This window comes from Agelaius phoeniceus, chromosome 38, assembly GCF_051311805.1.
Source record: "Agelaius phoeniceus isolate bAgePho1 chromosome 38, bAgePho1.hap1, whole genome shotgun sequence".
Taxonomy (NCBI): Eukaryota; Metazoa; Chordata; class Aves; order Passeriformes; family Icteridae; genus Agelaius; species Agelaius phoeniceus.
The window spans coordinates 962810-981673 of NC_135304.1; the positions used below are offsets into that span (position 1 = coordinate 962810).

General features: G+C 53.9%; 2 protein-coding genes across 4 annotated transcripts; both read right to left on the bottom strand.

The window, feature by feature from the left end:
• Positions 1–1447: 1447 nt before the first annotated feature.
• Positions 1448–16675, bottom strand: DPF2 (double PHD fingers 2). 2 transcript variants are annotated; one of them, XM_054653587.2, is made up of 12 exons: positions 16524–16675; positions 14803–14963; positions 13430–13537; positions 11179–11342; positions 10269–10361; positions 9998–10076; positions 9389–9430; positions 6944–7081; positions 6107–6235; positions 4938–5050; positions 3798–3879; positions 1448–2538 (listed from the first exon to the last, which is right to left on the bottom strand). In XM_054653587.2, exons 1-12 carry the CDS (start codon positions 16553–16555, stop codon positions 2462–2464), a joined length of 1218 nt encoding a protein of 405 aa, XP_054509562.1. In that variant the 5' UTR covers positions 16556–16675; the 3' UTR covers positions 1448–2461. The 2 variants fall into 2 exon arrangements, with proteins under 2 accessions (XP_054509562.1, XP_077028515.1); XM_077172400.1 differs by lacking the exon at positions 9389–9430.
• Positions 7579–9288, bottom strand: LOC143692297 (uncharacterized). Of its 2 annotated transcripts, none has more exons than XM_077172402.1 (2): positions 7779–9288; positions 7579–7668 (listed from the first exon to the last, which is right to left on the bottom strand). In XM_077172402.1, exon 1 carries the CDS (start codon positions 9130–9132, stop codon positions 8110–8112), a length of 1023 nt encoding a protein of 340 aa, XP_077028517.1. In that variant the 5' UTR covers positions 9133–9288; the 3' UTR covers positions 7579–7668; positions 7779–8109. The 2 variants fall into 2 exon arrangements, with proteins under 2 accessions (XP_077028517.1, XP_077028516.1); XM_077172401.1 differs by having other exon boundaries at positions 7579–7710.
• Positions 16676–18864: the final 2189 nt, after the last annotated feature.

The window sequence follows — 18864 nt, forward strand, 5'->3', positions numbered from 1 at the left end:
CCCAATTTTTTACCCCCAATCCCACCTTTTTCCCCCCAAATTTCCCCCCAAACTTTGTTTTTTCCCCAACCCCTCCCATTTTGCCCAAAAAACCCCACTCACTCCATTTTTTATAGTTTTTATTACGAAAAATGAGCATTTTGAGCCGTTTTGGTGTCGTTTCGCTCGTTCCCGGCTAAGCCACAACCGTGAAGCTTCGCCCAGGGGAGTTTTGGGGTGAATCCCCCTGGTTTTGGGACATTTCCATGTCCCCACCCCCGGCAGGGCATGAAAAGGGGGAAAAAATCCCATTTTGAACCAAAACGCCGTCGATTCCCCCCAAAATCGTGCTCGGGACGGGGAGGAGAGAAACCACCGGGATGAGGCCTCGGGTGTGGAATTTTGGGGGGGATTTCGGTCAATTTTGAGCACTTTGGGGTAAATTTTCAGTCATTTTTGGGTTTAATTTGGCCATTTTTGGGGTATTTCGGTCATTTTTGGGTCATTTCCATGATTTTTTGGGGTTTGGTCAATTTGGAGTTTTATTTCAGGATATTTTGGATTTTAAAGATAATTTTGGGGGCTGCATCATCACTTTGGGGTAATTTATTTATTTTGGGGCTATTTGGGTCATTTTGGGGTTATTTTGGTCAAGTTTGGGGCTATTTGGGTCACTTGGGGGTTATTTTGGGTGTATTTTAGTGCTTTCAGGGCTATTTTGGTCTCTTTTTTTGGTTATTTGTACAATTTTGGATTACTTCAGTCACTTTGGGGTTATTTGGGGGCTATTTGGTCGATTTTGGGGCTATTTCAACACAATTTCAGTAAATTTGGGGCTACTTTGGTCATTTTGGGGCTATTTTGGTCAAACTTTGGGCTATTTCAGGAGTTTTGGGATGATTTCATTTGGTGCAGTATTTTGGTCATTTTTGGGGTTATTTTGCCCATTTTTGGGGTTATTTTGGTCATTTTTGGGGTTATTTTTTTGCCCATTTTTGGGTTATTTTGCCCATTTTTGGGGTTATTTTGGCCGTTTTTGGGGTTATTATTTTGCCCATTTTTGGGGTTATTTTGCCCAGTTTTGGGGTTATTATTTTGCCTATTTTTGGGATTATTTTGCCCGTTTTTTGGGGTTATTTTGGCCGTTTTTGGGGTTATTATTTTGCCCATTTTTGGAGTTATTTTGGTCATTTTTGGGGTTATTTTGCCCATTTTTGGGGTTATTTTGGCTGTTTTTGGGGTTATTATTTTGCCCATTTTTGGGGTTATTTTGGCCATTTTTGGGGTTATTTTGGCCATTTTTGGGGTTATTTTGCCCATTTTTGGGGTTATTTTGTCCATTTTTTGGGGTTATTTTGTCCATTTTTGGGGTTATTTTGCCCATTTTTTGGGGCCCATCCCGGGGGCTCCTCTCGGGGGGTCTGGGGGGATTTGGGGGTGCAGGGGGGGAGGGGCACTCGGAGGTAGGTGCTTTAAAGTCCATTTATTTTTGTGTTTTTTTAGAAAAACAGGCACATTCAGTCCACGGGACCCGGGGGAAGGGGAAATTTGGGGGAAATTTGGGGAATTTTGGGAGGGGGGGGGTTCCCACAGCCCCAAACCCCTCCCCTGCCCCCCAGCGGCGTTTTGGGGCCAAAAGGGGCTTTTTTCACCCCAAAAAATCCAACCTCGACCCCTCCCCCACCCCCAAACCCCAAACCGACCCTGGGGGGGGGAGGGGAGCCAGGGGAAAACCCCAAAATTTGGGGTTTTGCCCCATTCTCTGCCAGCGGGGGAGGGGTGGGGGGGAATCCCCAAATCCAGGGATTCTGCCCCATTTTGGGGTGGGGGAGGGGTAAGGCCTCGTGGGGGTGGGGGAGGGGCCGGGAGCCATCCTGAGGGGGGGGGGGGGGGATAAAAATGGGGGAAAATGGAATAAAAATCAAAGTGGGAAAAATCCCTCAAAAAATGGAAAAAAACCCCAAAATCGCCCCAGAATTCCCAAAAAAAAAGGGGGAAAAGGGAAAGTTAGGGGGAGGGGGGTCAGTTTTGGGGTGAAATCCTGGGAATTGGGGAGGAAAAGATGAAAGTCACCCCAAAAATGTCACCCTGGGGGGGGTCACCCCAAAAAATGTCAAGAGGGGAAAAAATGGGAAAAAAAGGAGCCAAAATCGGGAAAAAGGAGGAAAAAAAGAGGTGGAATGAAGGGAATGGAAGAGTTTAAGAAAAAAGGATGGAAAAAAGAAGGGAAAAAGGGAAATGGAGGGGAAAAAGGGAACGAGAGGATGAAAAAAAAAAGAAAATTAAAAAAAAAAGGGAAAGAAAAGAAAAAGGACCCCAAAAAAGAGGAAAAAAATGGGGGAAAAGGACCCAAAAAAAAAGAGGAATAAAGGGGAAAAGGACCCAAAAAAAAAGGGGAAATTAAAGGCCCCAAAGGCGAGGGGGTGAGGATGAGGAGGGACGGGGGTGAGGGTGAGGATGAGGATGGGGAGGAAGAGCAGGATCAGGAGCTGTTCTGGTTCTGGTAAATCGACGCCTTCTCCTTGAGCAGGTCCAGGCAGAGGTGGCAGCTCCAGCTCCCTGCAAAAAGAGTTAATTAAGCAGTTAATTAAGCAGTTAATTAAGCAGTTAATTAATCATGGGGGTTCATGAGAGAGGAGGAGGAGGAAGAGGAGGACAAAGGATGAGAATAAAGAAAGGGAGGAAGATGAGGAGGAAGAGGAGGAACAAGGGAGGAAGAGGAGGGAAAAAGGAGGGAGGAAGAGGGAGAAGAAAGAAAGGAGGAAGAAAAGGAGGAAGGAAAGGAGAATGAAGGAAGAGGAGGAAAAGGAGGAAGAGGAGGAAGAGGAGGAGTAGGAAAAAGGGGAGGAAGATGAAGATCTGGGACAATCAAACCCCTCCCCACATTGCTGAAGGAAACCCAGGAGGGACCTGGGGGCACGGGGGATCCCAGGGGGGGATTTGGGGCAGATCCCAGGGGATTTAGGAACCCCAAGGGGTTTGGGGGCAGATCAGCAGCCCCGGGGGGGATTTGGGGTGGGATCCCAGGGGATTGGGAATTCCAGGGGGGTTTTAGGGCAGATCCCAGGGATCAGGAACCCCAGGGGAGGATTTGGGGTGGGATCCCAGGAGATCAGGAATTTCAGGGAAAATTCTGGGGTGGAATCTCAGGGGATCAGCAGATCCCATGAGAGGATTTGGGGTGGGATCCCAGGGGATTGGGGCCCCATGGGAGGATTTGGGGTGGAATCCCAGGAATCCCAGGGGAGTTTGGGGTTGGATCCCAGGGGATTGGAGCCCCAAGGGTGGATTTGGGGCAGATTCCAGGGGATTGGAGCCCCCAGGAGTGGATTTGGGGTGGGATCCCAGGGGAGTTTGGGGCAGATCCCGGGGCAGGATTTGGGGCAGATCCCAGGAATCCCAGGGGTGGATTTGGGGCAGATTCCAGGGGATTGGGGCCCCAGGGATGGGTTTGGGGCAGATCCCAGGGGATCAGGAGCCCCATGGGGTGGATTTGGGGCAGATCCCAGGGGATTGGGGCCCCATGGGGAGGATTTGGGGCAGATCCCAGGAATCCCAGGGGTGGATTTGGGGTGGGATCCCAGTGGATTGGGGCCCCATGGGGAGGATTTGGGGCAGATCCCAGGGGATTGGGGCCCCATGGGGAGGATTTGGGGCAGATCCCAATGGATCAGGAGCCCCAGGAGTGGATTTGGGGCAGATCCCAGGGGATTGGAGCCCCAGGGGTGGATTTGGGGCAGATCCCAGTGGATCAGGAGCCCCAGGGATGGGTTTGGGGCAGATCCCAGGGGAGTTTGGGCCCCCAGAGCAGGGCTCACCCTCGGGGGGCTCGGACATGGGCGGCGTCAGGCAGTACATGTGGTACCCGCGGTCGCAGTCGTCGCAGAACAGCAGCTGGTCCTGCCCCGGGCACATCCCCATCATCCCAAATTCCCATTTCCCACCCCAAAAAAGCCTCTCCCACGCCTCCCTCAAGGATTTCCCCGTCCTCCCCCGTGTCCAGAAGGTTCTGGAAAGGCACAAATTCCCTGCAGGAAGATTTCTGGGGATGATTAAAAACCCCAGGATTTTCTCCCAGAACGGCTCTGGGATCCTGCAGATCATCCAAATCCAGTTTTTTCCCCCCAAAAAGCCTCTCCTGGGTCACATGGACTCCGAAACCCCCAGGATTTCCCCCACAGAAGAGCCCCCAGTGGGAATTTTGGGGCAATCCCGGGTGGTTTTGGGGCACTCCAGGTTCCAGGTGGGTTTTGGGGCACTCCCAGGTAACTCTGGCCATTCCCAGGTGGTTTTGGGGCATTCCCAGGTGATTTTTTTGCTCTCCCAGGTGCTTGGGGCCCTTGGAGGTGATTTTTGGACATTCCCAGGTGGTTTTTGGCATTCCCAGGTGGTTTTTGGGCTGTTCCCAGGTGCCTCAGATGGTTTTGGGCCGTTCCTGGGTGATTTTTGGGCACTCCCAGGTGCTTGGGGCCCTTGGAGGTGATTTTTGGCATTCCCAGGTGGTTTTTGGGCTGTTCCCGGGCGGTTTTTGGGCCGTTCCTGGGTGGTTTTTGGGCATTCCGAGGTGGTTTTTGGCATTCCCAGGTGGTTTTTGGGCATTCCCAGGTGGTTTTTGGGCCGTTCCTGGGTGATTTTGGGCATTCCCGGGTGGTTTTTGGGCCATTCCCGGGCGGTTTTTGGGCCGTTCCTGGGTGGTTTTTGGGCATTCCCAGGTGGTTTTTGGGCATTCCCAGGTGGTTTTTGGGCCGTTCCTGGGTGATTTTGGGCATTCCCAGGTGGTTTTTGGGCATTCCCAGGTGGTTTTTGGGCTGTTCCTGGGTGGTTTTTGGCATTCCCAGGTGGTTTTTGGCACTCCCAGGTGATTTTGGGCATTCCCAGGTGGTTTTTGGGTTGTTCCCGGGTGGTTTTTGGCATTCCCAGGTGGTTTTTGGGCCATTCCAGGCGGTTCTGGCACTCACGTCGTTCTCGGAGGTGCCGCAGATGTTGCAGCACTTGCACTCGATGCACTGCCAGCGGTACGTCTTCACCGCCGCCATCATCACCGGCGTGAACTGCAGGCACGACGGGTGCCCTGGGGACAGCGGGGACAGCAGGGACATTGGGGACATCCAGAGGGACTGGGGACATCGGGGACATCAGGGACACATTGGGGACATTGGGGACAGCAGGCACGATGGGTGCCCTGGGGACAGCGGGGACATTGGGGACACATTGGGGACATCGGGGACACATTGGGGACATTGGGGACATCCAGAGGGATTGGGGACATCAGGGACACTGGGGACATCCAAGGCACTGGGGACATCGGGGACATCAGGGACACATCAGGGACATCAGGGACATCGAGGACATCGGGGGGACATTGGGGACACATTGGGGACATTGGGGACAGCAGGCACGACGGGTGCCCTGGGGACAGTGGGGACACAGCGGGGACATTGAGGACATCAGGGACATTGGGGACACATCACGAACACTGGGGACATCAGGGACATCAGGGATATTGGGGACAGTGAGGACACATCAGTGGTATTGGGGACATTGGGGACATTGGGGACATCAGGGGGACATCAGGGACATGAGGGACCCAACCCAACCATTCCCCAGTTCCTGCCCCTCTCTAGCCCAATCCGAGCTCGTCCAGGAGAGGGAAATTCTTGGATCCAGGATCCCAAAGATCCAAAAATCCTCCCCAACCCCAGCCTAAATCCAAAAGGAAATCCTCGGACCCTCAATCCCAAAGATCCAAAAATCCTCCCCAACCCCAGCCTAAATCCAAAAGGAAATCCTCGGACCCTCAATCCCAAATGTGTCCCCAGCCCCATCCCAAAGGGAAACCCTCGGATCCCTGATCCCAAATGTGCCCCCAGCCCCATCCCAAAGGAAATCCTCGGACCCTCAATCCCAAATGTGTCCCCAGCCCCATCCCAAAGGAAACCCTCAGATCCCCAATCCCAGACGCCCCCTGTCCCCATCCCAAAGGAAACCCTCGGATCCCCAATCCCAGACGCCCCCTGTCCCCATCCCAAAGGAAACCCTCGGATCCCTGATCCTGGACGCCCCCTGTCCCCATCCCAAAGGAAACCCTCAGATCCCCGTCCCCAGACGCCCCCTGTCCCGTGCTGACCGGAGCGGCCGCAGTCGGAGCAGGACACGAGCTCCTCGGGCTGTCCCGTCTTCTTGTTGATCTTGGAGTCCCCCAGGCAGAAGTCGCAGTAATTGTTGGGAAGGGCCAACCCATCGGGGCCCTTCTTGGCTGCAGAGGGGACAGGAGCGGGGATTGGGATCAAGGATTGGGATCAGGGACAGGGATTAGGGACAGGGATCAGGATCAGGATCAGGGACCAGGGATGAGAGATCAAGGACAGGGATGAGGGATCAGGGATGAGGGATCAGGATCAGGATCAGGGATCGGGATCAGGGACAGGAATCAGGGGTGAGGGATCCAGGACCAGGATCAGGGATCCAGGATCAAGGATGAGGGATCCAGGATCAAGGATCCAGGATCAGGCTCAGGGATCCAGGACCAGGATCAGGATCCAGGATCAGGATCAAGGATCCAGGACCAGGATCAGGATCAGGATCCAGGATCCAGGATTAGGATCAGGGATTCAGGACCAGGATCAGGATCAGGATCCAGGATCAAGGATCCAGGATCAGGCTCAGGGATCCAGGACCAGGATCAGGATCAGGGATCCAGGATCAGGATCAGGGACAGGAATCAGAATCAGGGATCCAGGATCAGGGATGAGGATCCAGGATCAGGGATCCAGGATCAGGGATGAGGAATCAGGGATGAGGGATCCAGGACCAGGACCAGGATCAGGATCAGGGATCCAGGATCAGGATCAGGATCAGGACCAGGGATCCAGGACCCAGGATCACAGAATCCCCCCGGCACCGCTCCCGGCTCCTGGGCGCGGCTGCCGCTCAATCCCGGGGGAATTTGGGGTTTTCCCCTCACATTTCTGCTCCTCGGAGCGCTGGGAGACGGGCGTGGGCGGCTGCGAGTCGTCCTTGTCGTCGCCCTCCTCCTCGGCCAGGTGCGAGTGCGCGTAGTGGTAGCTGAGCCCCGGGCGGTTCTTGTAGCGCTTCCCGCAGACTGCGGGGAAATCGGGGAAAATCCCGGAAAGCCGGGAAAACCCCGGGAAATCCCAGTCAGGGGCGGGCAGGGAATGGAAAACCCAAAGCCTGAACCCAGCGGGGCCGATGCCAGCGCCGGGGCTGGGAGAGCAGAGAGGCTGGAATGGGGGAAACTGCAGGGGATTGGGAAAAACTGCATGGGATTGGGGAAAACTGAATGGGATCAGGGAAAACTGCACGGAATTGGGGAAAACTGCATGGGATTGGGGAAAACTGAACAGAATTGGGTAAAAACTGCATGGAATTGGGTGAAACTGCACGGAATTGGGGGAAACTGCATGGGATTGGGGAAAACTGAACAGAATTGGGGAAAACTGCATGGGATTGGGGAAAACTGCATGGAATTCGGAAAAAAACTGCATGGGATTGGGGAAAATCTGCATGGAATTGGGTGAAACTGAACAGAATTGGGGAAAACTGCATGGAATTGGGGAAAAAACTGCATGGAATTGGGGAAAAACTGCACGGAATTGGGGAAAACTGCATGGAATTGGGTAAAAAACTGAACGGAATTGGGTGAAAACTGCACAGGATTGGGTAAAAAAACTGCATGGAATTGGGTAAAAACTGCATGGAATCCGGGAAAAACTGCATGGAATTGGGGAAAAAAACTGAACGGAATTGGGTGAAAACTGCATGGAATTGGGTAAAAAAACTGCATGGGATTGGGTAAAAAACTGCATGGAATTGGGTGAAAACTGCACGGAATCGGGGAAAAACTGCATGGAACTGCTGAGGAATTTCAGGGAATGACCCAAGATCCCAAAAGAATTCCAGGTAACGATGCAAGATCCCAAAGGAATCCCAGGTATTGGGAATTCCAGGTATTGGGAATTCCAGGTAAACTCCCCGGGATCCCAAAGGAATCCCAGATTTCCCACCCCAAGAAATCCCATCCCGAGGTTAAAAACCCAGGGAAGGGGAAATTTGGGAATTCCGGGGTTCCACGGAGGGATCTGGCAGCAGCCACGGATCCATCCCAGCTCCTCAGAGCCCCAGAATCCATCGGAATCCATCGGTTTTCCCATTTCCCACCCCGGAATCTGGGAGGTTTCTGCCTCCACCCGGCTCCTCGTGGATCAGGGAATGGGCTCCACTTCCCCAGCGCTGCCTTTCCAGGGAATTTTTGGGTTTTTCCTCATCCAAGGACACCCCAAAATCCCTTTCCAGCCCCGTTTGGGCACGGGGAGGACGAGCCAGAGGAATTGGGATTTGGGTCCAAACTCTGGGATTTGGGGTGGAAACTGCAGAATTTGGGGCGCAAACTCCAGGATTTGGGCGCAAACTCCGGGATTGGGGTGGAAACTCCGGGATTTGGGTCCAAACTCCGGGATTTGGGTCCAAACTCTGGGATTTGGGTGCAAACTCCGGGATTGGGGTGCAAACTCCAGGACTGAGGTGGAAACTGCAGAATTTGGGGTGGAAGCTCTGGGATTTAGGGGGGAACCTCTGGAATTTGGGTCCAAACTCTGGGATTTGGGGTGGAAACTCTGAGATTTGGGTGGAAACTCCGGGATTTGGGGTGGAAACTGCAGAATTTGGGGCGCAAACTCCGGGATTTGGGCGCAAACTCCGGGATTGGGGTGGAAACTCCGGGATTTGGGTCCAAACTCTGGGATTTGGGTCCAAACTCCAGGATTTGGGCGCAAGCTCCGGGATTGGGGCACCAGCTCCGGGATTGGGGTGCAAACTCTGGGATTTGGGTGCAAACTCTGGGATTTGGGTGCAAGCTCCAGGATTGGGGCGCCAGCTCCGGGATTGGGGTGCAAACTCCAGGATTGGGGTGCAAACTCCGGGATTTGTGTGCAAACTCCAGGATTTTGGTCCAAACTCTGGGATTTGGGTGCAAACTCCGGGATTGGGGCGCAAACTCCAGAATTTGGGTCCAAGCTCTGGGATTTGGGTGCAAACTCCAGGATTTTGGTCCAAACTCCGGGATTTGGGTCCAAACTCCAGGACTGGGGCGCCAGCTCCGCGTTTTTCCCATCGCTGGCTCCAAGGGGGGTCCATTTAATCTTTGTTTTCCCGGCCCCGTTCCCTGCTGGAAAAGGGTCAGGGGGGCCCGAGCGGGGCCGGCGCTGACGTCGCTGCCGTGGCCTTTGGCCTCTCCCTCCTCCTCCTCCTCCTCCCGCCCACCCCGCGGCTCCACAGGGGAATTTGGGCCTTTTTTTTTTTTATCCTTTTTTGGGGAGGTGGGAAAAAAAAAGGGGGGGGGAAAAAAAAGGAGGAAAAGCAGGAAAAACGAGCAGAGAGAGAGCGGAACTACCTCGGTCGGGAGGTTTCAAGGAATGCTTTTGTTTGTAACTGTCTGAAACACAGAAAGAGAAGTCGTGAGAGGACACACGGACACACACACGGACACACGGACACACACACACACGGAAAACCGGGAGAAAAGGGCAGGAAAAGCACAACCTCAGGGAGCCAGGGGGAGAATTAGTGCTGGGAAGTGGCAGGACAGGAGGAAGAAGAGAGAAAAAGGAGCTGGCAAAGCTTCCCTGGCACTGCCCATCCCGTGGTCCCCCGGATTCGTGGATGGGGGCGGGCAGGGCCGGAGCCCCCGCTCCGAGGGCTTTGTTGGGATTCCCAGATCCTTAAGGGAGGGCTGGGAACGGCTCCCAGGGGCTGGGATCTGACTGGGATGAGAGGGAGGGACCTTCCCGGCCTTTTGGGGCTGTTTGGGGCGGTTTGTTCTCATTTTTAACCTGGTTTTTATGGGGTTTTATCCTGGTGTTTGTGTCCTGCTGCTCTCCCCAGTATTCCCAGCAGGAAAACTCCATGGGGAGGGAGGCGGGGGCCGGCCCTGCCCTCCCTGGGAGCGGGCGGGGGTCTCAGCCTGGCGGGACCCCCGGGCCCACCCGGGCCCAGCACTCACTGTCACAGGCGTAGGGCTTGTCCCTGTCCTCCAGGATGGCAGCGTCCAGCTTCTTCCGAGCCCCCCCGACGCCTTTTCCCTGGAAAAAAAACGGAATTTGGGCAAAACCCGGCACGGGAGTGAGGCAACAGCGCCCCGCGGTGGGAACGGCGCGGAAAGGGCCACAAACCCCGGGAATTTGGGCAAAACCAGGGTGGAAATGCCGGGGTTGTGCTGGCGGTGGGGAAGGGGCTGCTCACAGGAACTGCCCGGAATTTTGGGGATCCCTCACCTTGGCCTTGCCCTTCCCCCTCCGCTTGGGCGTGTCCTCCTCGTAATCCTCATCGTCCAAATCGTCCAGGAAATCGTCCGGCTCCAGGATCCGCTGGGAACCACGGACACGGGGGTCAGCGGGGAAAAATGGGGGAAATAATGGGGGAAAATGGGGGAAAAATGGGGGAAAAAAATGGGGGAAAAATGGGAATGGACACGGGGGTTAGCGGGGAAAAATGGGGGAAAATTGGGGGGAAATGGGGAAAAATGGGGGAAAAAAATGGGAATGGACACGGGGGTCAGCGGGGAAAATGGGGGAAATAATGGGAGAAATGGGGGAAAAATGGGGGAAAAAAATGGGGGAAAAAAATGGGGGAAAAATGGGAGGAAATGGGGAAAAAATAGGGAAAAATGGGAATGAACACGGGGGTTAGCGGGAAAATGGGGAAAATGGGGAAAAATGGGGAAAAAATGGGGGGAAATGGGGAAAAAATGGGGAAAAAAAATGGGAATGAACACGGGGGTTAGCGGGGAAATGGGGAAAAATGGGGAAATCCCTGTTATCCCCAATTCCCGCTTGGAATCCCCATTATCCCATTTGGAATCCCCGTTATCCCGCTGGAATTTCCGTTCGGAATCCCCGTTATCCCGCTGGAATTCCCATTTGGCATTCCCGTTATCCCCAATCCCCGTTTGGCATTCCCGTTGTCCCATTTGGAATCCCCGTTATCCGCAATTCCATTTGGCATTCCCGTTATCCCCATTATCCCGTTTGGCATTCCCGTTATCCCGTTTGGCATTCCCGTTATCCCCAATTCCATCTGGAATCCCCTTTATCCCCATTATCCCATTTGGAATCCCCGTTATCCCGCTGGAATTCCCGTTCGCCATTCCCGTTATCCCGAATTCCCGTTCGGAATCCCCGGCACCTTCCGCGCGCGGCTGTTGGTGACCGGGAACTCGCCCAGGCTGTCGTCGTCCATGCGCGGGTCGGGCAGGGCGCGCTTCTCCAGGGGATCCGTCCTGAGCAGCGCCTCCAGGCTGCTCCCGTCCTGCCCCAGCAGCCCCTCCTTCTTCAGGGCCTGCTCCGCGTCTGGGATGGGGAAAAACGGGGAAAGAACTGAGAAAAATGGGGTAAAACCAGAGAAAAATGGGGTAAAAGCAATGGGGGGAAATGGGAGAGCAGCCCCTCCTTCTTCAGGGCCTGCTCCGCGTCTGGGATGGGGAAAAACGGGGAAAGAACTGAGAAAAATGGGGAAAAATCCGGGGGAAAATGGGGTAAAGACAATGGGGGGAAATGGGGGAAAGCAATGGGGGAAAATGGGGATAAAATGGGGATAAATGGGAGAGCAGCCCCTCCTTCTTCAGGGCCTGCTCCGCGTCTGGGATGGGGGAAAACGGGGTAAAATCCGGGGGAAAATGGGGTAAAACCAGAGAAAAATGGGGTAAAACCAGAGAAAAATGGGGGAAAAACAATGGGGGGAAATGGGGGAAAACAATGGAGGGAAATGGGGGAAAATCCGGGGGAAAATGGGGATAAATGGGGGAAATGGGAGAGCAGCCCCTCCTTCTTCAGGGCCTGCTCCGCATCTGGACGGGGGAAAACGGGGAAAGAACTGAGAAAAATGGGGTAAAACCAGAGAAAAATGGGGTAAAAATAGAGAAAAATGGGGAAAGAACAATGGGGGGAAATGGGAGGAAACAATGGGGGGAAATGGGGATAAATGGGGGAAAATGGGAGAGCAGCCCCTCCTTCTTCAGGGCCTGCTCCGCGTCTGGGATGGGGGGAAAAACAACAGGAAAAATGGGGAAAAATCCGGAGGAAAATGGGCAAAAACAATGGGGGGAAATGGGGGAAAGCAATGGGGGGAAATGGGGGAAAACAATGGGGATAAATGGGAGAGCAGCTCCTCCTTCTTCAGGGCCTGCTCCGCGTCTGGACAGGGGAAAAACAGCAGGAAAAATGGGGAAAGAACTGAGAAAAATGGGGAAAAATCCGGGGGAAAATGGGCAAAAACAACGGGGGGAAATGGGGGAAAGCAATAGGGGAAAATGGGGATAAAATGGGGATAAATGGGAGAGCAGCCCCTCCTTCTTCAGGGCCTGCTCCGCGTCTGGGATGGGGGAAACGGGGTAAAAACAGAGAAAAATGGGGTAAAAACAATGGGGGGAAATGGGGGAAAACAATGGGGGGAAATGGTGGAAAACAATGGGGGGAAATGGGGGAAAACAATGGGGGGAAATGGGGATAAATGGGGGAGATGGGAGAGCAGCCCCTCCTTCTTCAGGGCCTGCTCCGCGTCTGGGGATGGGGAAAAACGGGGTAAAATCCGGGGGGAAATGGGGTAAAACCAGAGAAAAATGGGGTAAAAACAATGGGGGGAAATGGGGGAAAGCAATGGGGGGAAATGGGGGAAAACAATGGGGATAAATGGGAGAGCAGCTCCTCCTTCTTCAGGGCCTGCTCCGCGTCTGGACAGGGGAAAAACAGCAGAAAAAATGGGGAAAGAACTGAGAAAAATGGGGAAAAATCCGGGGGAAAATGGGCAAAAACAACGGGGGGAAATGGGGGAAAGCAATAGGGGAAAATGGGGATAAAATGGGGATAAATGGGAGAGCAGCCCCTCCTTCTTCAGGGCCTGCTCCGCGTCTGGGATGGGGGAAACGGGGTAAAAACAGAGAAAAATGGGGTAAAAACAATGGGGGGAAATGGGGGAAAACAATGGGGGGAAATGGTGGAAAACAATGGGGGGAAATGGGGGAAAACAATGGGGGGAAATGGGGATAAATGGGGGAGATGGGAGAGCAGTCCCTTCTTCTTCAGAGCCTGCTCCACGTCTGGGATGGGGAAAAACGGGGTAAAACCCATAGAAAAATAGGGGAAAACCCCATAGGAAAATGGGGAAAAACAACGGGGGGGAAATGAGGAAAAACCCAGAGAAAAATGGTGAAAAACAATGGGGGGAAACGGGGAAAAACCCAGAGAAAAACAGGAGAAAAACCCAGAGAAAAATGGTGAAAAACAATGGGGGGAAACGGGGAAAAACCCAGGAAAAATTGAGAAAAACCCAGAGAAAAACGGGGAAAATGGTGAAAAACCAGGAAAAAGGAGGCTCTGGGTGGGGGATGCTGGGAGAGCCGGTGGAATTCCCAGGAATGCAGCAGGAGTGGGAGCAGTACCGGGTTTGATGGAGGGGAAGGAGAGCCGGGGGTCCTCCGGGGGGTGGGCGCGGCGTTTCTTGCGCCAGCGCCGCGCGGGGTACGAGTAGAGCTGCCCGGCTGCCAAACCTGCAGAGAAAGCCCAGAAATGGCCCAAACTCCAGCCAGGGAGGGACAGAACCCCTGCCATTGGTCCCAGGTTCTGATAAAACTCCTGGCAATGGTCCCAGGTTCTGATTGAAGCCCCCAGACTCTCACAGGGATGGGGCAGAACGGCCCAAAGGGACCCCGTCCCCTTCCCCTCCCTGCTGTTTTCCTGTCATTTCCCCATTGCTTTCCTGCTGTTTTCCCAGTGTTTTCCCCTTTTTTCCCATTGTTTTCTGCCTCCTGCCATTTCCCTGGTGTTTTCCAAGTGTTTTCCTCTTATTCTCCTGGTGTTTCCTCATTATTCTCCCATCACTTTCCCATTGTTCCCCATCATTTCCCTGTTGTTTTCCACCATTCTCCCATCATTTCCCTGTTGTTTCCCCATTGTTCTCCCAGTCTTTCCCCATTGTTTCCCACCATCCTCCCATCATTTCCCCACTGTTTCCCATCATTCTCCCATCATTTCCCTGCTGTTTTCCAACTCTTTCCCATCATTTCCCCATTGTTTTCCCCATCATTTCCCCACTGTTCCCCATAATTTCCCTGTTGTTTCCCCATTGTTCTCCCGGTGTTTTCCCATCGTTTCCCACCATTCTGCCATAATTTCCCCATTGTTTTCCATAATTTCCCTGTTGTTTTCCATAACTTCCCTGCTGTTTCCCATAATCTCCCTGCTGTTTCCCATAATTTCCCTGTTGTTTCCCCATTGTTCTCCCAGTGTTTTCCCATCATTTCCCACCATTTCCCTGTTGTTTCCCCATCATTTCCCCATTGTTCTCCCGGTGTTTCCCCACAGTTTCCCACCATTCTCCCATCACTTCCCCACCATTCCCAGCATTCTTCCAGTGCCATTCCCGCCCTTCCCGGTCCCATTCCCAGCCATTTTCCCGGTCCCATTCCCATCCATTTTCCCAGTCCCATTCCAGGCCATTTTCCCGGTCCCATTCCCGCCCTTCCCGCTCCCATTCCCAGCCATTTTCCCAGTCCCATTCCCAGCCATTTTCCCAGTCCCATTCCCATCCATTTTCCCGGTGCCATTCCTGCCCTTCCCAGTCCCATTCCGGGCCATTTCCCCGGTCCCATTCCCGCCCTTCCCGGTCCCATTCCCATCCATTTTCCCAGTCCCATTCCGGGCCATTTTCCCGGTCCCATTCCCGCCATTTCCGCTCCCATTCCCAGCCATTTTCCCAGTCCCATTCCCAGCCATTTTCCCGGTGCCATTCCCAGCCATTTTCCCGGTGCCGTACCGGGCCCGCGGTGCCGTTTCTCCATCCAGATGTAGCAGTTGCTCTGGGCCACGCCGGTCTGCGAGTCCAGGAAGGGCAGGCGCACGCTGCGCTCGGCGCAGAGCCGCGCGTTGTAGCTGTGGCACTGCTCCATGGCGTCCCGGTAGTACTGCTCGCCCAGCCTGCAATGGCACGGGAATGGCACCAGGAATGGCAGGGATCAATGCTGGGAATGGCACAGGGAATGGTAGGGATTGGCACAGGGAATGGCACTGGGAATGGGGTAATGGGGAACCTCTCCGGGATACCAGGAGAATGTCAGGGAGACAATCCTGGAGGATATCAGGGATGAACCTGGAAACCCTGAGGGATGAACCTGGAAACGGTCAGGAATAAAATCCTGGAAACCCCCAGGGATAAACCTGGAAACTCTCAGGGATAAACCTGGAAACCGTGAGGGATAAGCCTGGAAACCCTGAGGTATGAACCTGGAAACCCTCAGGGATAAACCTGGAAACCCTGAGGGATGAACCTGGAAACCCTGAGGTATGAACCTGGAAACCCTCAGGGATAAACCTGGAAACCCTGAGGGATGAACCTGGAAACCCTGAGGGATAAACCTGGAAACCCTCAGGGATGAACCTGGAAACCCTGAGGGATGAATCTGGAAACCCTGAGGGATGAACCTGGAAACGGTCAGGGATAAAAGCCTGGAAACCCCCAGGGATAAACCTGGAAACCCTGAGGGATGAACCTGGAAACTCTCAGGTATGAACCTGGAAACCCTGAGGGATGAACCTGGAAACCCTGAGGGATGAACCTGGAAACCCTGAGGAATAAAATCCTGGAGACTATCAGGGATAAAGTGCCCAACTCCCCATTCCTTCGCTTCTCCAGGCCACTCATAGGGGTGGGAAGAGAAGGGCAGGAAGGGAAGAGATGGAGACAGACAGGAAAATACAGGGATTTACAGGAAATACAGAGATTTAGAGGGAAATACAGCAATACACAGGGAAATACAGGGATTTAAAGAGAAATACAGGGAATTAGAAGGAAGTACAGGAATATACAGGGAAATGCGGGGATTTCGAGGGAGATCCAGGGATTTTGAGGGAAATACAAGGATTTAGAAGGAAGTAGAGGGTAGGCTCCCCCCCAGCTTGGCCTCCACAGGACCCTCTGGCTGGGGAAGTAGTGCAGGAATGAACAGGGAATGTACAGGGATATTTAGGGATATTTAGAGATATTCGGGGATATTCAAGGATGCCCAGGCAATCTCCAGGGATGCACAGCGATGTGTTGGGATGACTCCCGCGTCCTTGGCCTCTACAGGACGCTCGCACACGGAGTTTAGGAATCCACGAGGAAGCACAGGGATACAATACAGGGAATTTTACAGGGAATTTTAAAGGGATGAACCCGCCGGCTTTGCCCTCTCCGGGACCCTCTCAGGGCCAGACCTGGGGGACCCCCCCGGACTCTCCCAGACTCTCCCCCCCTCAAGTCTCTGCGGCCCTCCCGGTGCTGGGGAGGATTTTGGGGTGTCCTTAACGCCCCCCTCAGCAAAGTTCACCGCGAACAATGCGCGCGTGTCGCTTCCCCCCTTCCCCCCTCTCCGCCCACTTGGTCCCGTCCGGCGCGCGGGGCCGAAGGGGGGGCCCCGCATCCCGCGCCCGGCCGGGCCGCACCATTCCCGCGCCGCAGGGGGAGACACGGAAAGGGGGGGGGAGACCCGCACTCACAGCTTGACCACATTCTGAACCACCGCCGCCATCTTGGCTCCGCCGCTGGGGCGCCGCGGGGCGCGTGCGCGGAGGGAGGGGCGGGAGGGGCGGGGAGAGGGAGGAGGAGGAGGAGGCGGAGGAGGAGGAGGAGGGAGAGGGATGGAGGGATGGAGGGAGGAGGAGGAGGAGCGGGAAGCGGGAAGGGTGGAGAAAGGAGAGGCGGAGGGAGAGGGAGGGCCGGGGGAAGGGAGCGGGGAGTCCTCCCGGCCGCTGGGCGGCGCTGTGCGCAGCGCGCGTGCGCGGGGGCGGAAAAAAGGCGGGAAAAGGGGGAGTGGGGGGGGCGAAAGTCTGAGGGGAAAAATGGCGGGAAAAGGATCTGAGGGGAAAAACGCACGGAAAAGGAGAAAATCCGGGAGAAAAGGATGGAAGAAGGTACGGGGAGAAAGGGAGGGCATGGGGATGAAAGAGGGAGGCAGAGAGAGGGGTACGGGGGGAGAATAAGGGGGAGATAGAGGGGCGAGATTGAGGGGGGAAATGGAGGGGGCAGAGTGAGGGCGAAAATGAGGGCGAATGAGCAACAAGATGGGGGGAGAATGAGGGAAAAATTGGGAGAGAACAAGGCGGGAGAGTGAGGGAGAAATGGACAGAAAGTGAGGAGAAATGATGGCAGAGGATGACGGGGTTTATCCTGGAAAAAGGAGGATTGAGAGACCCCATTGCTCCCTCCAATTCCCTGGAATGAGGCCGGGGGTGAGATTCCTTCTCTCCATGGATAAAACAAGAGGGAACAGCCTTGAGTTGGATCAGGGAAGATTTATTGAGGAAAATCCCTGGAAAGGGTTGTCCCACCCTGAGAGGTTGTGGAATTGCTGTCCTGGAATTATCCCAAAAAGAGCCTGGATGTGGCACATGGGGATGCCGTTCAGGGGTGACCAGGTTGGATTCCATGATCCCAAAGGTCTTTTTCAACCTCAACCTTTCCATGGAAAGGGGTGAGAAGATGGAGAATGAAAAGGGAAATGGGAAGGAGGAGGTTTGGGGGATAAAATGAAAAAAGGGGTGAGAGTTGGGAGGGAAATGAGGGATAAATTGGGAGTGGGGAAATGAAACGAGGAATAAATGAGGGCCACAAGAGGGTGAAATTAGGGATAAGTGAGGATGGATCCCTCAGGTCCCCAATCTCCCCAGATTCCTTATGTCTCTTTATCCCCAAAAACTCCTGCCGAAATTTCCCGTTTTTGAGCTCTTTTCCCTTTTTATCAAACCTGAATTAACCAAGTAGCCCCAAATTCATCCCCCAGGACAGAGGTCACCCACAGACCCCATGGCAGGTGTGGTTTGATGTCAGCTTCCAGGTGAGTTCCTCATTTCCAGGTGAATTCTTCACTTCCAGGTGAGTTCCTCACTTCCACGTGAATTCCTCTCTCTTTTTCCTCCTTACTTCCACATCCCACCTGTGTTTTTTTCCCTGTTTGTTGAGAATTTGCCTTTTTTCCCCCAAGGTCACCCCCGCCTGGTCAAACCTTCCTCCCTCCTCCTCCTCCTCCTCCTGGTAATCCCGGCTGACGCGGGCGTGGGCGGCGTTAATCCCCTGCCCGGAAATCCCGGGATAAATGAGGAAGTTGGGAGGGAGGCCTGGCCCCTGCTGGGGTTAATTAATTAACGATTCCTGCCTTGATTGATTCCGCAATAAACTCCCCAAAAAGGGAGGGGGAGCGGGCGCTGAGTCACGGCTGCTCCGGATGACTCAGATCCTTGGAACTGGGAGTAAATCAGCAAGTTTGGCAACAGCGCTTTGAATAAATCATTAATCTGGGGAAGGGCTAATCAGGGGAGAAGTGAAGGAGGCTCCAGTCCTGTGGAAAGGGATCCCAAATGATTTATTCGTTAATTGAAAATTAATTAAGGAATTTGGGGTTTTTTTTGCAGGAGATGTGAGTGGGGGAAAAAAAAGTTTCAGGGATGAAGTGATATTTGGGATAATTTCAGGGATAATAGCAATAATTTTGGGGATAATTTGAGGGGTTTATAATAGGGAAGAGAGGAAGGAGGAGAGGGGTGAGAAAAGCAAAATCACCTTTTCATGGTTAAAAAACCAACCCCAAATTTGGCAAATTAAAGGAGCTTTTCCAGGACTGGAGCACAGGGGGGGTGAGTAGGGGGAGAACAAAAACGAGTGAACAAGGTCCCCAATTAAAGCTGGAACACCCCAAAATTCAGCCCTGAGTTGTGAAAGGGAAAAAACCGGGCGAGAAAAGGGACAAAACAGGGGGAAAAAAAGGGATTTTGGCTGATTTTGGTTATTTTGAAACAGCTCCGGCAGCGACGGTTTCGCAATTCTAGGGCTGAGGTGGGGCAC